We start from the raw sequence: 19,082 nt of genomic DNA on the forward strand, positions 1-19,082 counted from the left end.
TTATAGGGCTCAAGGGGAGGAACTAAAGTCCCTTTATCATGGAATAAGTAGTTTATACCTATAAAAGTCCATCCATATTAGCAAAGCCTCAAGCTCGCATATGATCAGTAAGTGTTCACTGGGTACATGAATGAATGATTATAAGTGAAACATGTCAGCGGCCTTAAGATGCCCAGAATTCAGGGCAGAACAGCCAAAGGCTGACAAACACAGCAGACACCAGGATTCGGCAAAGCAAGCTGGATGGAAGCTCCCAATTCTGCCCCCTCCCCCACCCCCCCACAGAGAACGGAGAGCCGATGGCTGCCATAAGTGAGCACCTAATGCATACTGGACCGTGCTAAGCATTCCTTTACTGGAAGCAGTTTTACTCATCCTTCTGCAGTTTGGGAAGCTGAGGTTTGATGAGGAAAGGGCTTCCCCAAAGCATGTCCCTCAGCATGTAAGGGACAGAACCAGGACATAAAGCCTGTCTGTCTGACACCAAGACACAAAGGCGGCTGAAGTGTGGAGCCTAGAGCAAGCCCTTTGCCTCTCTGGGCTTCTTTCTTTCTGGGGAAACAGACAGGTACCACAATCATCCAGGCCTCCCAGCCCCTGGGCAGGGGGACACCCCATCAGCGCACAAGGCAAAAGGCTTCTGGTTCCTCAACAGAGGTCTATAGAAAGAAGGCCACAGAGCGGCCACCAAACACTAAACAGTCGACACAAAAATGTCTCTAGCTTCTCAGCAGCCTTGTCCCTGTAGGTGGAGTCCCCAAACCTCCGCACCTCTGAGCTCCAAACCAAACAATGTGGCCATTGAGTGGGGCAGCCCACGCCCACAAGGCCTCCCTGGAACGCGGGGCCTCCTTCCTCCACCCCCAGCTGCGCCTGCCACGTCCACAGAAAGCCCGTGGAAGGAACCATGTGAACCGAGTGGCCTCAATGGGCAGGAAGGGCACTGGGAGCACAGGGGATGACCTTGGGGCCTGGGGGGCAGGGAATGGGGCGGGTAGAGGGGCAGTTCTGCCATGGCAGAGGGGAGAAGCAATGATCTGACAAGCTTCTGAGCCTGTCTAGTACGTTCTAGGGCCCCTTGGCCACAAGCCCAGAGGTGGGGCCGTATCCTAATATGCTGGCACAAGTCCCTGGGCGGCTCTGGGGTGCTACTGAGGTGACTGGAATCCGGGAGTGCCTCACCCCTTCTGGTGCTGTCCAGCCCAGAGATCAGGAGCATTGGCTTCAGGACCAAAGTCCCCTGAGCCCAAGTCCAAAGGCTGCTGCCGGGTGATGGCAAGCCTCCATTTCCTCATCTAAAAAATGGGGCAACTCATTCCTACCCTGACACGGACTGGGGAGATTAAATGAGATCGCACGTGTAAGAATAACAAACATAGGCCCAGCACTTAGCCAAAACCTGACAGACGACAGTCACGGTCATCATTTGGATAGTCACTGCCAACACCACTATCCTCACCACAACACCTTTCAGGAAAGGCCAAGTTCAGGCTTAGAACCAGACTCTGGGGCAGATGCAAACTGAACGTGCAGTCCCTGGGGAGAGAGACATGGGAAGATGTGTGTCTGCACACACATTTTCCATCCATCTCACCATCTGTCTGCCCAGCTCCCATTCCCAGCTGTGCCAGGACCCTTGCAGAGACAGAGAGGAAGGAGCCAGGGCCATGAACCTGCCCTCTGGGAAGGTAAAGTCATGGAGTGAACAGGGTCACAGGCAATACCTGCCGGGTAGGTGACACTATTTTCAACTAAATTTGTTAAACATCTCTGGCATTTGAGATGGTCCATAGACATGTGCTGGGGGGAGGGACCGGAAGGAGGCAGGCAGGGATCCACAAGCCAGGGCATGAATGTGTGAAGGAATATTGGCCGCCCCGCTGACTCGGTGAGGTCTCATACCGTCACAGGAGTCTGTGGTTGTGGGAACAGGAGACACAGACAGGAGTAACCGTGATGGAGTCTCCCAGACTCTACAGCAGCTAGAAATGTTCGAGTTCCCCTCAGTGACAACATGAGCCCGAAGTCTCCTGACAGAGATGGAATGGGAGGGCACCACTAGGAGGACAGGAGAGAGCCCCACGACCCCCCATACACCCAGGACTGGAATGATCTGTTCCCTTCGGGGCCCAGCAGGGCACAAATGCTACCCAGGACTGGGGCCTGGGGGCACAAAGGCAGATAGGGGGGCAGGTGCCCATCTCCGGGAGGCTACACTCAGCCAGCTCCTAGATGCCGTACAGACATACAGGCCCATGGAGCCAGAACTGCCAACCCTTCCAGCCAAGCCAGGTGCCTGGATTCTTAAATGAAAGATGTCAATTTATAAAGGCTCATACTATTTCAAAAAATTGGAAAATCCCCCTCAAAACAGTCTGTGGGCCTGATTTACGCACTTATCTGCCCATCCAGACCTTAAACGACACCTCTGACCTGTTAACTAAGTGCCTAGCACAGGGCTTCTACTCTCCGCCAGCTGGGACACGCTGGGTTTCTAACTCTGAACAAAGCACTATGAGGTCAGTATCTTCACCCTGGGTCCAAATGAAGAAACTGAGGCTCTGAAGCATAAGAAGACCTGTCCTGGGTCACACAGCAGGAGAGGGGGCTGTCAGATTCCAACCCAGGTCTGGGTGACCCCAAAGCCCATGCCTGATGGACTGAAGGGATGTGATGGTTACAGGAGGGCTGAGGAGGGGATGACAGCTGGCTGACAGGGTCAGATAGTCAACAAAACCCATGGTGACATGCTTGGGGAATGTGATGGGCAAATCCCTAGAGCAGAGTCACCCTGGCTCCTCTGAACGTCACACACACCCAGGCAGGCTATGCCACCAGCAGGATTCCAGGCAGCCCCAGGTCACTGCCTACTCACATGCCCACCTACAGAACTGCACCTGTGCCCAGCCAGGGGATGCCAGCAGTGCCAGGAGGACCAGCGAGGCCTGAGGTAGAAGCTGGGTGGACCCCGTGGCCACAGGACCCTTCTCCACCATGCACTGACAAGCAATGTTCTGCCAGACAGTGGGCTCCCCAGGTGGATGGCAGGAGGTCACACATAGCATTCTTTGGACTGTTCCTAGGGGCTCACAGGGCTGGCAACCAAGGAGGAGACAAGGTTTTAGGGCCCAGATGATCTGGTTTAGAACCTGGCTGTGAGTCAAGACAAGTCACTCTCTCTCTGACCTTCGGTCTTCACTTCTGTAAAATGGAGGGGACCCCATCTCTAATTTGTGACAGTTCAGCTGTCACAATTAGTTCAGACTTGTACTATGACAGTTCAGAGCATCATGAAAGAGCCCAGCTTTTGTGGACTTGTCCTTCTCACCACCCCTCCCCCACTTCTTGATTCCTGCTCTTGCCCAAGAAGCTGCAGGCCTCCTGAAATGAGCCAACTTCGGTGGAAATACCTCGAGATCAACCCTTCCAAGTCTCTCGAGTTGTGGACCAGGAAGCAGGGGCACAGACAGGGGATGGTGCTTGGTTACAGTCACACAGCGACTGGGTCTCAGATCCAGAAAGATCTCAGTATCCTGACATCAGCCCTGCGCTCCTGCCACACTTTCTAGATGTACACAGAGCTGCTAGCCACTTCCTACTATCACCTTCGCTTCGCAGCTCTGGCTTCTTTAAGGCCAGATAGGCAATCTCTGTCAGTGACCAACAGTTGCCCTCCTAGCCCAAGGCGACAAGCCACAGAAACCCTGGCCAGTGAAATGTGGTCATCGGGTCATGTGGACAAGTGCGGACAGGGGGCCCCTCCCATCCACACCCTGCTCTGTGACCCTGGGACCTGCACTTCCTCTTTGCAGAATGTTTACTTTCAGACAAGAAGCCACACTCTGAAAAGCCCCCAGTCACTCTTGTGGGGTCACACACACACACACACACACACACACACACACACACGTCGGTACACATGATCAGGAAGTTCACAGAGCCTTTGCAAGCCTATTTTTAGACTCCCCAGGCCAGGAGACCTGGCTTCAGAGCCCACCAGGCCTGAGTAGCTAACTTGTGGGGCAAAGGAAGCTGCATATATGAAAAAAACGTGCTCTCACACACTTTTCTACAAACATGATCCTCTTGGTTATCCTTACTTTCCTCGGTTTTGATAGAGATGTGAGAGAAGAAATGTTTCCTCTCAGTTCTTCTTGAAGTTAAACACTGGCACACTGCAATGACAAACAGGCCTCAGCATCAGGGATGCATCAGGGAGTGGTGAGGTCTGAGGCTCATTGGAGATCACATCCCTATCTGTGGGGGCCCTTGACACTTGCTGCCATGCAGCCTAGACAGCCATAGCTCTAGAACGTTCAAGGCCAGAATCTGCCAAAATGCAAGCAACAAATTTCTAAAAACGTCTCACATGCCAAACAGAAAGTGTCTGGAGGCCCAGTCTGGTCTGAGGTCATCCATCTGCAACTTACTCTGAGGGCTGACATGCTGATGAGGGGCCGTGGCTCCCAGCCTATCTGCCACGGTCAATACCATCCCACCCCCCAAGAGCGAGCAAAAGACTGAATGGTAAAGACCTGTAGTTTTCAATGGGGGTGAGTCTGCAACCACCCCCCTCACCCTGGGGATATGTGGCAACATCTGGAGATGTTTTTGGTGGTCAGACTGAGCAGGGAGGTGGGAAGTTCTATTGGCATCTAGTTGGGTAGAAACAGGGATGTTGCTAAACATTCTAAGATCCAGAGCAGTGCACCGCCCCCCAAGACACACACACAGAGAATGATCCAAACCCTGCTACAGACCAGAGTCCAGGGAGCTACTCTGGGGGCCACCTTGGGAGTGGGGAAGTCTGTACTTATGTGAAGAGGTCCACTTGACAAGTTCCTCTTAGCAAGGCTGAAGCCCGGCAGTGCCCAGGCTAAAGGCTTTGGCAGTCAAAGGGATCGCGTTAGAATTTAACGAATTGGTTTATTTCTGCTTATGGCAAGTGGGTCCTAGTTTTCCATTTAGGGCAGGGAGATGACAGTTTCTTTTTAAATAAGTGTATTTAATTTCTAGAAAGTGAGTCACTTGAAGAAAAGAAAAGGTTAACTATCACAGAGGAAGTGGAATGAATGAGGGGTGGAAGAGGCGACCCAGCAAGGCTATCATATAAATTCTGTAGATATTCAGCACTGAGCACAGTTAGCTCAGACCCAGGGAAAACCCAGGGAGACTCCCTGATGGTGCAAACCTTCCACACCAGGAGTCACTGCTCTGATCGGTACTCAGCAAGGGGACTGCTGGGCGAATTAAGTTACCGCAAAACTTTCTGACCAGATGAAACCAGGGGGCACAGGGTCTTCTGAACACGACCTGCGCCAGGTCTCCAGGATGGCCAAGCCTGCTGTGTGCACAGGAAGGCCTTTCCTCACTCTGTGGTGTTGTTACCCTTCTTACTGGGGGGACATGATCACAGCGATGCCTCAGGAAGGTTTGCCACATAAAAGGCAGAGAAGCCAGAACAGAGGGAGATGCAGGAAACTGATGGTAGAAGGAGGTGGAAGGCATTGAGGGAATGGGAATAAAGGGCTAGGAGTGGAGGGGAGAGAGGGACAATGGCATTAACTAAGCACCCACTTGGTGCCACACCTGTGCTGCTGCCCACACCTGACCTGCATGCCTCACTTAATCCTTATCACAAGATATGTTGTGTCACCATCATCTCCACTTGTGCTAAAGAGACAGAGCCCCAAAGGTTAGCTAAGATCCATACCGGCACCGAGAGGACTGGAGCCCATTCCCTCGCTGCAGGGCCGGAAGAGAACACACACACTTGAGACAGGCACGGAGGAGGAGTGAAGGGACTCAGACACCAAACAGACTGATGGCTGAAGAAGGCACTGCCCTGCTTGAAGCCCCCAGGGGTTTCCTGACACCTACATTAAGATCACAACCCCCACCTTCCCGACTCCTGTCTCCCACCATCCTCACCCCAACACACTGCCCCTCACTGTCTTTGAACACAGTTCACACACTCTCACTTGCTGTCACCTTTGTCCTCCCTCCACTGGCTCCTTCTCAAATGCCACCTCCTCATAAAGGCATCCCAGACCACACACAGAAGGTAGCTTGTCCTGTCCCCAGGCCTCACCTCCTGCTGGCTCGAGTTTGATTTTCCTCCAGTATGAAGCCCAAACACCCCCTTGGCTGGTCAGATCCAACCTGCCTGCATCAATTTCCATATCCAGAGGGCCTGAGACAGGGCTTGGCCCAAAGAAGGAATCCAGCAGAGACTTGGTTATATGAATAAATGGAGAATACAGCTAACTGCCAGGACTGCAGGCTTAATTCCCCCAAGATTACCCAGGCTTCTAGAGGCCAGAGTCAGATGTTCTGGGGTGAACAGGTAAAAGATTAAGACAGCAGGGTCTGTGTCCTGTCAGAAAGGCTGAGCCATGGGATGCCGGGGCAGTGCGGTCCCCTGAGTGTCTGACTTTCGGTTTCCGCTCAGGTCACGATCTCAGGGTTGTGAGGTTGCCCCTCCCACTCCTGCACATGCTCTCCCCCTTACTCTCTAGAATCAATCAATCAATCTAAAAAAAAAAAAGAAAGAAGGAAGGAAGGAAGGAAGGAAAGAAAGAAAGAGAGAGAGAGAGAAAGAGCCTGAACAAGACCTGCAGTCAGGAAAGGATCAGAAGGGGCTTCATAGTCATCACCATGTGAAAAGCAGGATTCCAACCACCCTCATCGCCCCTGATTCCACACAAGGAAAAGCTATAGAGGATTCAAGATTCCTTCCCTCTTCCCTAGCAGCTACCACTCACTAAGAGAACTGCTTCTTTCAAAAACATGGCCAAAGCTGGCCCCAGGACGTGCTCTGTGGGGTTTCAATCTCCCCAGGACAGGGCGGGCCCCAAACAGCCACAGCAATCTAGAGGGGGACCAGCACGGGCGTCCATTCCTTCCCTTGCACTGGACCAGCCCTAGGCGAGAATGAAAGCAGGGCCCAGTCTCCCAGAGGCGACACCAAGACTGGTAACTGCTGAAATGTGGGTGGTAGAAGGAGAGAGAACACCTGGAACAGAGAGTAAAGGAAAGGAAGACAAATTCCACCTAGAGGTACAGGGAAGCGAAAAGGCCTCACTGAAGCTCTTGCTAACCCCACATGACATCGGAAGGGTGGGCTGGGGGGAGGGGACAGGATGAGCCAATAGCTGGAGGTGCTGCCTCCAATAGCTTAGAAGAACTGGAGAAGAGAACTGGGAAAGCATCCTCGGGTGGCAGACTACAGCCTGTGTCCTGGGTGTGGAATCTATCCTGGGGAGCCGGGGAAGGGCTTTTTATAAGGCAGTGTTACATGAGTAAGTTCCCTCATCCGAGGTCTTTTCTGCATGTCTGGCCTTGTGACGAATTTGCTGTGTGACTTAGAGTAAATCCCAGACCCTCTCTGGTCTGCAGATGCCTCATCTTCAAATGAGTGGGGGCTATGTTGTGCCCAACTGCAGCTTTCCATGGTTTAGTCAACACTCCTGGGGTCTGGCTCCAGTGGTGTGCTAGAGCTAGCCTTCACTGGCTTAGGAAACTGATAGTGACATTTCCAGGAATTTTTGTAAGCCGGCTGTTAAAACACAACCATGATTAAAAATTAAGTTACATAACTTTGTAATTTTTGGAATGGTGTTAAAAACAAAGATGACAAATACTCTAAACTCATCCTTTTCCTCATCATTTTACCACATTCTACTGTTACCTCTACTCTGGATATTATTTACCTCTACTGCAAACCTCTTTCCAGCTGTCAGTGACATGGTGTTTGTAGCCTGAAATTAACCAAAGTGGGAATGTTTACACTACGGAAATTGGCAGATGCTCTATATCAGGGGTGTTCTCCTCCAGGAAGTAACTGTTAAATATTTCCCATCATCCCACTCGCTCCCACTCCCGGATCGCCTCTTGAAAAACGGACCCAACCCTTGCAAGACTTTCCCAGAGACCAAAATCTAGCTCAGGGCTGAGGGTGGGGACAGGAGGGATGTTGATGGGGAGGGGTCATTTTAAACCAAAGCAAATTCACAGGGGCAGCCCAGGGGTTCCTACACTCACTCATTTTGGCGCCCTGAGTCTACATCCAGAGCTGCACTGTGGACACTGTCCAATCCAGCACCCACTAACCACACTTGGAATGTGCCTGGTGTAGAACTAAATGTATTTCATTCACTTTTAATTAATTTAAATTTTAAAACTGACACTCAATTCCATTACTTGGAAACATTTATGAATGTTGAGACAACTTTGCATCTACTTTGTCAACTGTAAATTTTATGACATCTAAATATAGATTCCTGGTGAAAATTTAGCTGCTGAATTGAGATGTGCTCTCAGTATAGAACACAGACTGGAGTTGAAGGCTTAGAATGAAAAAGGTAGTAAAATATCTCATTAATAATTTTTATATTGGGCACCTGGATGGCTCAGTGGGTTAAGCCTCTGCCTTCGGCTCAGGTCATGATCCCAGGGTCCTGGGATGGAGCCCCACATCGGGCTCTCTGCTCCGCGGGAAGCCTGCTTCCTCCTCTCTCTCTGCCTGCCTCTCTGCCTACTTGTGATCTCTCTCTGTCAAATAAATAAATAAAAATCTTTATTAAAAAAATAATAATTTTTATATTGCTTACATGTCAAAATAATATTTTGGATATACTAGGTTAAAAAAATTATTATTTAAACTAACTTCATCTGTTTCTTTTTTTAAAATACAGCTATTAGAAAATTTTACATAACCTATGTGGCTTACGTTACATGTCTACTAGACAGTGTTGGTCTAGAGTATTCTGGGTTGTTTTTCCCCCATTTGCACCATTTGATATTCAAAAGCAGAAGTAGGCTTAAGAAAATACGGCAGGATTTTGCTAAGATTACAAATCCTGGAAGAAAACGAGCTCATCTTGTCAGATTGTAGGTGAGGTGGTTTGGTGAATGTCCACTGACCCAGTCAGGGGGAAGATCTCTCCCTGGATGCCATGGCCGGGGAAAGGGTTCAGGGCAGCTGGGTGAGAGCTGGTTTCTCATGCCCGAGGCCAAGCCCTGAGAGCAGATCTAGGTCCAGGACGGGTTTTGTCAAAAACACCAGCATGACAAAGATGGCTCCTGGCACCACACAGGAGGCCTGGATCCAAGACCCATCACGCAGAAGGAAACACCAAAAAGTCAGTACCACTTCCAACCTTGTATCTCAGAACAAGACTTCTTCCTCCCCTACTTTTGCGCATGCTTTCTCTCTCTTCAAACTGCTCTTCCTTCTCCTGGCCCTCTGGAGAACTCCCACGCATCCTTCAAGATACAGCTCAAGTGTCCCTTTTGCAGCTTTTGCTGACCCAGTAATGTTCCCATCTCACAACATTTTCTTACTGCTTTCTGGTTGACCTCAAAGCTTTTACTCTTGCTCCCTCAAACCTGATTTCTTTCTAAAACACAAAATATATCTTCCCTCTGGAAAACTACCACAGAGTCCCCCTTACCTGAAACAGTTCTCAAAGCTTAATGAGCACCAGAGTCGCCTAAAAGGCTCCTTAAGGGGTGCCTGGGTGGCTCAGTGGGTTAAGCCCCTGCCTTCAGCTCAGGTCATGATCTCAGGGTCCTGGGATGGAGCCCTGCATTGGGCTTGCTGCTAACGGGGAGACTGCTTCCTCCTCTCTCTCTGCCTAATGCTCTGCCTACCTGTGATCTCTCTCTGTCAAATAAATTAATAAAATCTTTAAAAAAAAAAAAAAAAGTCTCCTTAAAACAGACTGCTGGGCCCCACCCAGAGTTTCTGATTCAGCGTGTCTATCTGGGTTGGGACCTGATACTCAGCATTTCTCACAAGGTCCCAGGGGTCACTGCTGCTGCTAGTCTGAGGGCGCTACTTTGAGAACCACTGATCTAAAAAGTTAAGTGCTGGGAATGGCCAGTTGGCTCAGTCAGTTAAGCTTTTGCCTTCGGCTTAGGTCATGATCCCAGAGTCCTGGGATTGAGCCCAGCACAGGCTCCCAGCTCAGCAGGGGAGTCTGCTTCTCCCTCTCCCTCTTCCCCTTTCTCAAATTAATTAAAACTTTAAAAAAAAAAATAAAACACAATAAATGTTAAGTTCAAACTCTTCACCTTGGCATTGGAAGCCCTGCACACAACACGGGCTCTAATTACTTACAGCCCTTGCCTTTCCACATGCTGCCCTTGATCCTAGACCACCCATTCTCCAAATGCCACAAATTTCACGCCTCTGCACCACTGACCATGCTAACCCTTCTACGGGAGGCCCTTTCCCCGTCCTCCACCTCGTTCCAGCAACTTCTGCCTTGATTTCAAAATGTCTAAAACCCAAATCCTCAAAAATGAGGACATGGCAACTTTAAGGGCTACAAAATAACAAACGCAGGCAGTTAAGGGGCAGCTACAGAAGACAGCGGTGAGAAATGGTTCCAGCCGCAGCAGCGGCCTTGGGTAAGAAAGCACCAACCTAAAGGCAACTTTGGGTCAGAACATTCTCATGTATCTATTTAAACAACCTCATGACAGTCACAGCCCAGTTACAAACTGTTCTTCTTTTCTATCTGATTTCCAAACCTGTCACTTTGTAGCTGTGTGGCCTTGGGTGGGAACTTACTTAACCTCTTTCTTTCTTATTTTCATCTGTAAAATGGGGAAAAAGCAACTACCTCATAGAATGAAAAGCAAATGACATAATCGCAGTAAAACAGCTTTAAAAGGCCTTGCTCACAGTAAGCCCTCAGTAAATGTTAGCGTGCTTAGTATTATCCTTGGACCTGGGGAAGTCAAGAACTTGGTACCGGGCCACAATCAATACTGGGGACAGACATATAAAAGATGGTTTTCGTAATGAGTCCATGATCAGCAGTTCAAGAAAGATTATATGGATGGACAGGAGGATGGATGGACAGATAAGCAGATAATGTTGGCTGGGTGTGCTTTGTAGACAGGTAGATGGGAAAATGCCTGGTTAATATGAAAAGTGCCCTGTGACACTAGTTCAGCAATGGACACTACAGATGCTTAAAAATATTCCTAAAGAGGTTCACAGACAAGCAGACAAAAATTCAAAGAGGTCCATCACAACTTTGTTTCTAACAGAAAAAAAAAGGAAGCAGTGTACATATCTAACAACGGAGAAAGGCACAGTCAGAAGATGGAATTCTACCAAATAATCAAATATGAAGATGCAGGTGTTTCCCCCACTCACATGAAAAGTGGTTCTCAACAGACCTTAAGTAAATGGGGTATCTGGCTGGCTCAGAGAGCACACAACTCTTGATCTCAGGGTGGAAAGTTCAAGCCCCATGTTGGGTGTAGAGATTACTTTAAAAAAATAAATAAATAAAGGATGCCTGGGTGGCTCAGCCAATTAAGCAGCTGCCTGCAGCTCAGGTCATGATCCCGGGTCCTTGGTTTGAGTCACACATCAGGCTCCCTGCTCAATAGGGATCCTGCTTCTCCCTCTTCCCTCTGCTCCCTCTGCTTGTGCTCACTCTCTGTCAAATTAATAAATAAAAATATTTCATAAATAAATAAGACTTAAGTAAAAAGAGTTAAAGGTAAAGTTGTAAGTATGGGGTCAATTCTTTTTAAAAAACCTGTTGGGAGGCACCTGGGTGGCTCAGTGGGTTAAGCTTCTGCCTTCAGCTCAGGTCATGATCTCAGGGCTCTGAGATCAAGCCCCATATCGGGCTCTCTGCTCAGCAGGGAGTCTGCTTCCCCCCACCCTCGCCTGCCTCTCTGCCTACCTGTGATCTCTGTCTATCAAATGAATAAATAATTTTTTTAAAAAATTAAAAAATAAAACTTAAAAACCTGTGGGTATGAGTATGTTTGTGTATATATATATTTTAGAAGCCTAGAAAAATATTTTTTAGGTATGGTTATCTCTGGTACAAAAATTTGAACGGTTTTAATCTTCTTTTTCTGTATATTCTCATTTTTCTCTGCTAACTATATATTTCTTAAAAGAGAAAGCTTTTGAAAAAGCAGCTCGATGAATCAGGACAGAGGAAACACGTAGGTACAGGTGTGACCACGAGCTAGAGGGCATGTCCTCTCTGTGCCTGGGTCTCCATCCTGCTCAGCACCCCCTGAGATACCTAGAGACCATAGATGAGGAAGGGTTTGGATTCTGCAGCTGGCAGTCTGGGGGTGGTTTTAAACCCCCAGTGACATCCAGGAGGCGCCCCAAGGAGACACTCAGAGAGGCAAAGGGAAGTTGGTTTCTATCCAGGACTGGAAGGGGAGGCAGAATCCATGGACAGACCACTGGGCGAGCTGGGGGGGGGGGGGGTCACATTCTCACTGCCCTCAGACAGTGGCTTCCTTAGGCTCCATCAAATGAGAAGGATCAACTCTGATGGGAGTTTCTAAACTCTCTTTTGGTTTTCTTTTCTTTTCTTTTCTTTTCTTTTTTTTAGATTTATTTATTTATTTATTTGTCAGAGAGAGCAGGAGCACAGAGAGCTGCAGGCAGAACACGCAGAGCAAGAAGCAGGTTCCCCGCTGAGCAAGGAGCCCGATGTGGGACTCGATCTCAGGACTGTGGTATCATGACCTGAGCCAAAGGTAGATGCCCAACCAACTGAGCCACCCAGGCATCCCTCCTTTGGTTTTCTTAAACAGCAGGATTCTTTTCACAAATGAAACAACTCAGTTTTCCCCATCAAGCATCAGTGGCTTGTTCCTAAAAATTGGCATCCCGTGCAAACATAAATAAATAAATAAAACCTGGGATAAATAAATAATAAATAAACACAAATAAATAAATAAATAAAACCTGGGATAAATACATGATAATAAATTAATAAATTAATAAATCCCCCCCTTTTTTAAAGATTTTATTTATTTATTTGACAGACAGAGACACAGCAAGAGCAGGAACATAAGCAGAGGGAGTGGGAGAAGGAGAAACAGGCTTCCCACTGAGTAGGGAGCCCGATGCGGGGCTCAATCCTAGCACCCTGAAATCATGACCTGAGCTGAAGGCAAACTCTTAACCTACTGAGCCACCCAGGTGCCCCCTCCCCTTATTTTAAAATCACAAAGCACCACTTGTCACCTCCTAACTTCCCATTAATTTCCTAAAATGTAACTAAAGCATAGTCACGCTCTCTCTGAACTTCAGGAACTACCATGATAGGCAGTCGAGCTTCCAACACCCCCCTGCTGACTACCCAGTCGTGAGTAACCTGGTCGCTGTGTGCAGCACCACGGACCTGGACAGGCTCTCCCAGCTGCCGCACCCCTGCAGACACCCAGGCCTGCCGCCCCTCAGCTCCCGCTGCAATACACCTACGTGTGCTTCTGAAGCATGTGCAAAATGCCTACATGTGCAACTGTATCCACAATTCATTCCGCATTCATTCTGCACAGTGATTCTGTAACAAATGTTGCTCTGAGCTTTGGGAACACAGATACGTTGCTTTACCTAGAAAACACTTGCTGAAAAAGAGTCCAAAGAGACACCTGTGTTCTAGAAGTCTAGGTTTTATAAACTGAGAGGCATTCAGACCAGACAAGGTCCACGGGACAGGTATTGTGTGGGGCGGGTGTGCCCGGGGCAGACCCGGGAGCACTGCAGGATTACCCTAGAGAAGCTTGGGGTGATCCTGAGTTTGGAAGGTGGGGCTCAAAGCTGCACTGTGCACATCACACTCAGGCTGCTGATGGAGAACAGGGGCTCTTAAGGGTCCCCCTTCCTTAGCGCCACCACTGAAAAGAATCCCCACACAGCACCCACAGCTAATAACAATGCCACTGTTACAAATAATAAAGCAGCCAACAGTCACCGAACATATGAGCTAGGTACCATTATTACCCCCATCTTGCAGTTGGAAAAACTAAGGCAGAGAAGTTAAGAACCTGCCTAAGGCTCTCCAACTTGTAAGGGCCAGAGTTGGATTTGAGGCCTGGCAGCAGAACTTTAGAGTTCTTTCCTGCTCTAATCCAGTGTCCCCACTCCCCGCAAAAGTGGGGAGCTCTGCAGGAAGGGAAGGAGAGGCGGGACCTCCAGCCCCTCTGCTTCACCTTCTTCTCACCCCAGCCCTTGCCCTCAAAGCAGACACTGAGAAAGAACGGAGGGCCTCTGAACCAGGCTAGCTTGGCCTACCACACCACAGGGACCCAGAGAGGACAGCAGGTGGCCCTTACCCACAGCTTCCCATCGTAATAGTAGGCTCCCAGGAGCTTGACAATGTAGGGGTGGTCACAGGTGGCCAGGATGTCGATCTCCACGGTGTAGTCCTCCAGCTCCTCCTCACTCTTGGTCTCAATTACCTTGGCGGCAGCCAAAGCACCTGTCTCCTTGTTCTTGGCCTGCAAAGTGGAGACAGAGAAGGTCAATGAGGCCTGCACAGCAAGAAACCAAACCCGGGAAGCCATCCTACAGAGGCCCGTGGAGTGTGCCCACAGAGGCCAGGGGTCCAGACTGTGGGGGACTATGGGGACCGTGAGGTCAGAGCAGGAGATCCGCTGCTCCTGACAATGGCCAGCGCGGCTTATTTAGTCAGTGCAGAGGGCATGTGTGAGAGACAATGTTCGACATTTCGTAATCATGTTTTTTATTTTTATTTTTTTAAGGTTTTACTTATTTGACAGAGACAGGGGAGAGCCCAAGCAGGGGGAGCAGCAGTCAGAGGGAGAGAGATAAGCAGGGAGCCCGATGGGGGGCTCGATCCCAGGACCCTGAGCTCATGACCTGAACCCAAGGCAGACTTAACTGACTAAGCCACCCAGGCACCCCAGTTATAATTTTTAAAGTATAACATACCCATCCTATGGCATAAATAAAAACACAAAAGTGGCATAGCTCTACAAATACCAACATGGAAAGACTGTTGAGTTGCTCAGTAAGGGATCCCAGTCACTGAACAATAAAGTGATAGGACACCCTTTTTTTTTTTTTAAGAGTTTATTTGACAGAGAGAGAGAGAGAGGGGAGAGAGCACAAGCAGGGGGAGAAAGAGAAGGAGAAGCAGGCTCCCTGCTGAGCAGGAAGCCCATCACAGGACTTGATCCCAGGACCTTGGCATCACAACCTCAGCCAAAGGCAGACACTTAACCAACTGAGCCACTCAGGCACCCTAAAAACAGTCAATTTTATGTTATGCATATTTTACCACACTCTTAAGAACTGAGAGCAAGGGAAAAATAACCACATGCAAGCAACTCCAGCCACAAGGAACCAGTGTCCAGGAAAAGGGAGCAGAGCCCACGTGCGCTCAGGAGGCCCCATGAGCCCCAAGGGCTGCAGCTGGGAGCACTCTGCGCTGTGCTGCATGAGGGAGCACACTTTCCTACAACACAGGCCCTGAAAGCCAGCCACTTGTCTGGAGCCTCTGACTCGCCATCTGTGGGAGAGCACGGGATACCAAGCTGCCCTGGACTCCGTGAGCAGCCGGGTCACTCACCACTGGGGACAGCATCGATGCCGCTCGCCTCAGGGAACAACTCTGCAACCTGAGGAACCGCAAATGGTGATGTCCCAGCTGCTCCCACACGCCTAGCACCTCATGAAGGACAATGGGCCTTCACATTGCCTCCCATGGCACCCAGCACCTCAGTGTCCCCACTCTACAGGTTCAGAGGCCAGACATGGCTGGAGCTGGGGTTGTGGCACTGGAATTTGAATCTGAGTCCTCTCATTTCTAAGACTCTGTGCACTTTCCACTATTACACTATCATCTCCAGAACTCAGAAGCCTCTAAGACTGGTGCCAACAGACACCTACAGGTGCTCCCAGGCCAGTCCTGCACAGGGCACCCTCTGGGCAAAGACCAAGCTGGGGTGCCTGGGTGGCTCAGTCAGTCAAGCAAAGATATAGCACCCTTGCTCCTGGCCTCAAGGTCCCGTTGGAGACCCACCCCTCTACTGCCAGTGACTGGACAGCATGCTCACGGGGGAGGGGAACTGAGAGGGGTTGTCGATCCTCACCAGAGAAACTTCCGGAAGGGAGTGATGCCAGTGGGCCTTTTTTTTTTTTTTTAAACTCATTTGTAAATTTATTCCCGTTTAAAGTATCTGTTTCTGTTAACTGAGCTACAAAGTCCCCAGGCCCCCACGCAGTGACAACAATGGTCTCCCACTGATCAAGGTCACGGAACTACAGTTCAGCACAGGCTAACTCACTTATCTCCTTAATTACCCGACGGTGCTGGTGCTGTGACTGTCTCAGGCGCAGATGAGGAGATGGAAGCAGCGTCCCCAGCAACATGGGAGACAGGGCTGGTCTGGACCCTTGCTGCCAGGTCTGCACTCTTTGGCCGGCCCACCCGTCCCCCACATGGTCCCTTCCACATGAGGCCTGGGGTGTGGGGGAGGGAATTTCACATGGAACCATTCCCTGGGGTCAATCCCGGTCCTGGAGCTCACCTGCTCACTTGCCCTACCAGAGTAGAGTGGGGGCCTCTCACCTAAACTTGGTTTTAAAGGTTTGTTGAAAACACCTGAGGAATTCATGAATTCAGCCATTGGGTGCTTGTGCTCTCGTGTTCTAACTCTCTCTCTCACCTGATTGTGTACCTGCCCTTTCATTTCCGGTAATGCTGATTTTTGAGTGTCCCTAAGAGGGCCATCAAAGTACCCTTACACATTGCACAACACGCATGCTCCATCCCTCTAAACACAGAAGAGGAGGGAAGACCTGCTCGGCTCCTGGACGGAGAAGAAGGTGGAGAGCTCAGTGGGATGGCCAGAGCTGGGGCCGGGTGAGCACGGTGACCACCCTGACCATGCTCTCCTGAGCCCCAGCCAGAGCAGTACAGGGGAGAGCTGAGCTGGGCTTGAGCCACCCCCACCCCCAATCATTCACCTTTCACTCCTCAAAGGCGGTAAAGAGAGGCTGCATGTCACCTCTTCCTGGGTTTCCTCAAAATAGTATTTTCTCCCCCGGAATTGGGGGAGGCCCAGGCAGGGACTATTTCCCATGAGTGCACAAGACCTTGCCCGCCTCCTGAAAGGTGGCATTGACCAGCCCTGGGCGCCAGTGTCAACACCGAGGGACACCCACTGCCCAGCACCTCGCTCAGATTATAGAGAACAGAGCCTGCCAGAAAGGGGTTAGTTGGCAGCGGTCATGGTGCCTAAAGTGACTTGGCCAAAATTAAATTCCTTAAAAGCCTGGTTGAGGCAGCAAGCTGCTTACCCCAATGTCAGAAAACGTAATAAGGTTGATGATAAACACAGCTAACATTGCCTGAGCACTCACTGGGTGCCAGGACAGCCCTTAAATGGAATTTCTCACTTCATCCTCCATCTAGCCCTTGGAGATAAGGATTAGTATTCCCTACTTACAGATGAGAAAACTGAGATTTTGAGAGGCACCATGATAGGCCTCAGGTCACATAGCAAGTAAGGGGGAAAAGCAGATTCAAATGCAAGCCCACCTTGCTCAGAGAGCCTAAATCCCAAATCTCTTCTCAACCAGTCCCTCTCGATGAGCACCCTGCTCCATCTCCCGTTGCTAAAGATAAATGAAGACCACAACCAACAACGTGCTTGGCAGCTACTGGGTACTAAAAGTACCAAAATTTATCCACCCATAAGCCATTAAGGCAGGTGTTAGCCATTATGCCCATTTCCCAGATTAGCAGACTAAGACTCAAAGGGGTATCAGAACCCACCCAAGACTGTGAGCTCTGGTGGTCTCCTAAACCCCAGGCCAGTGTTCTCTTCACTACACTAGACTCCCAGGAATCAACTTCTCCCCCACTCCATTCATCCATTCAACCATTATATACTGAGCTCATGTTATAGGGCAGAAACTTTTCTAGTGAACGAGGCAGCACTGGTGGTAGGAATCATTGTCCTCCTATGACATAACTCACCCTTCCTGATTTTTCTCCAGTGGAGCTAACCCACCGACCTTCCCAGTCCCCAAAATACAATGGAGCAGAGTCCACTTTCAACTCTAGAAGTGGGTGGGCGACTCGTCCTGGTCAATCGGAACAAGAATGTGACCACATTAGCCAATGAGATGCAAGCTCACAACAGTAGCGGAGGCGGCTGAGGCTGCCCCAAACCCCGCTTCGTGCCAGCCTCCAACACTGAGGCAGCAGGCCTGGAGGTTCGGGGACATGTGCTTGCAAGCAGAGCTTGAAAATAAAACTAGCCGAAGCAACAAGGGCTAGAGAGGGCACAAGAGGACACAGTTTGATCCCCCGGATTAATTTTTACACCAAGGAGGTACTATTAAGAGCCTCATTTTATGTAGAAGAAAACTGATGCTCAGAGAGGTGAAGTCACTTGCTTGAGAACATACAGCAGGTAGATAATAGGACCGGGAGTTGAATGCAGGTCCATGTGGCTTCAGCATCCATGTGCGGACCTCTTTGTCCTCTTTTCAGATTCTGAAAAGGTTCTGCCTGGGTCTCAGTTTCCCTCTCATACAGTAGAAGGGCGAGGAAATGATGCCCAAGCTCCCTCTGCGGTCAGATGTGGGGGCGTCTTGGAGAGTGGGTGGGTCTTGGAAAGCTAGGGGTGGTCCAAGTGGATGGGGCACCTGTGGGAGTTGACAAGCAAGGAGTCACATAAAGAACAAGTGGCTGCCTGTGGCCTCTGACGTCCATCTCTCCCACTGGCGGAGGGAAGGCTGGGGTCCAGCAAAGGATGGAGGAGCCCCCGCCCAGCCTTCCACTGCTGGCTGGCAGTGACTAATGCCTCAGCCCACACCCTTGACAGCAGACACACAGTGGCCACTTGTGTTTACTGGCCCGGGCACCTCTGTGGAACAATCTTCCCCCTTGTGAAGCTCTCGGAGCCCAGCCTGGAGGAGGTGGGGACAACTCTCAAAACAGGGAGCCCTGCCCCACCCATGGGGCCCCAGCCAGTCCAGTCAGGGGCTGAGGGCTTCCTAAAAGTCAACCGCAAAGCAGCAGCTGGTGGGGACCACCCCCAGGCCCATCCCTTTCCGTCCCAGCTGCAAGCTGATCACTGTGTGACTCCCTCCTCCTCCAGGGAAGAGCAGGTATCACAGAACTCAGAGATCAGAAAGAACATTAACCACCACTTCTACGCCCCAACTCCCTAGTCTCTTCGCACGCAGATGATGAAACAGAGTTCATACAAGTGAATGCAGTGACCAAGGTCCAATCTGGGACAGCTGCCTTATCCCC

General features: G+C 50.1%; 1 protein-coding gene across 1 annotated transcript in view; it reads right to left on the bottom strand.

The window, feature by feature from the left end:
* Window positions 1–19,082, bottom strand: part of STK10 (serine/threonine kinase 10) — a 119,452-nt gene that overhangs the window by 81,875 nt on the left and 18,495 nt on the right. The window contains exon 2 of the mRNA XM_059417355.1: window positions 14,122–14,286. Coding sequence (XP_059273338.1) covers window positions 14,122–14,286 — 165 coding nt within the window. The remainder of the gene's footprint in view (window positions 1–14,121; window positions 14,287–19,082) is intronic.

This window comes from Mustela nigripes, chromosome 12 (genome assembly GCF_022355385.1).
Source record: "Mustela nigripes isolate SB6536 chromosome 12, MUSNIG.SB6536, whole genome shotgun sequence".
Taxonomy (NCBI): Eukaryota; Metazoa; Chordata; class Mammalia; order Carnivora; family Mustelidae; genus Mustela; species Mustela nigripes.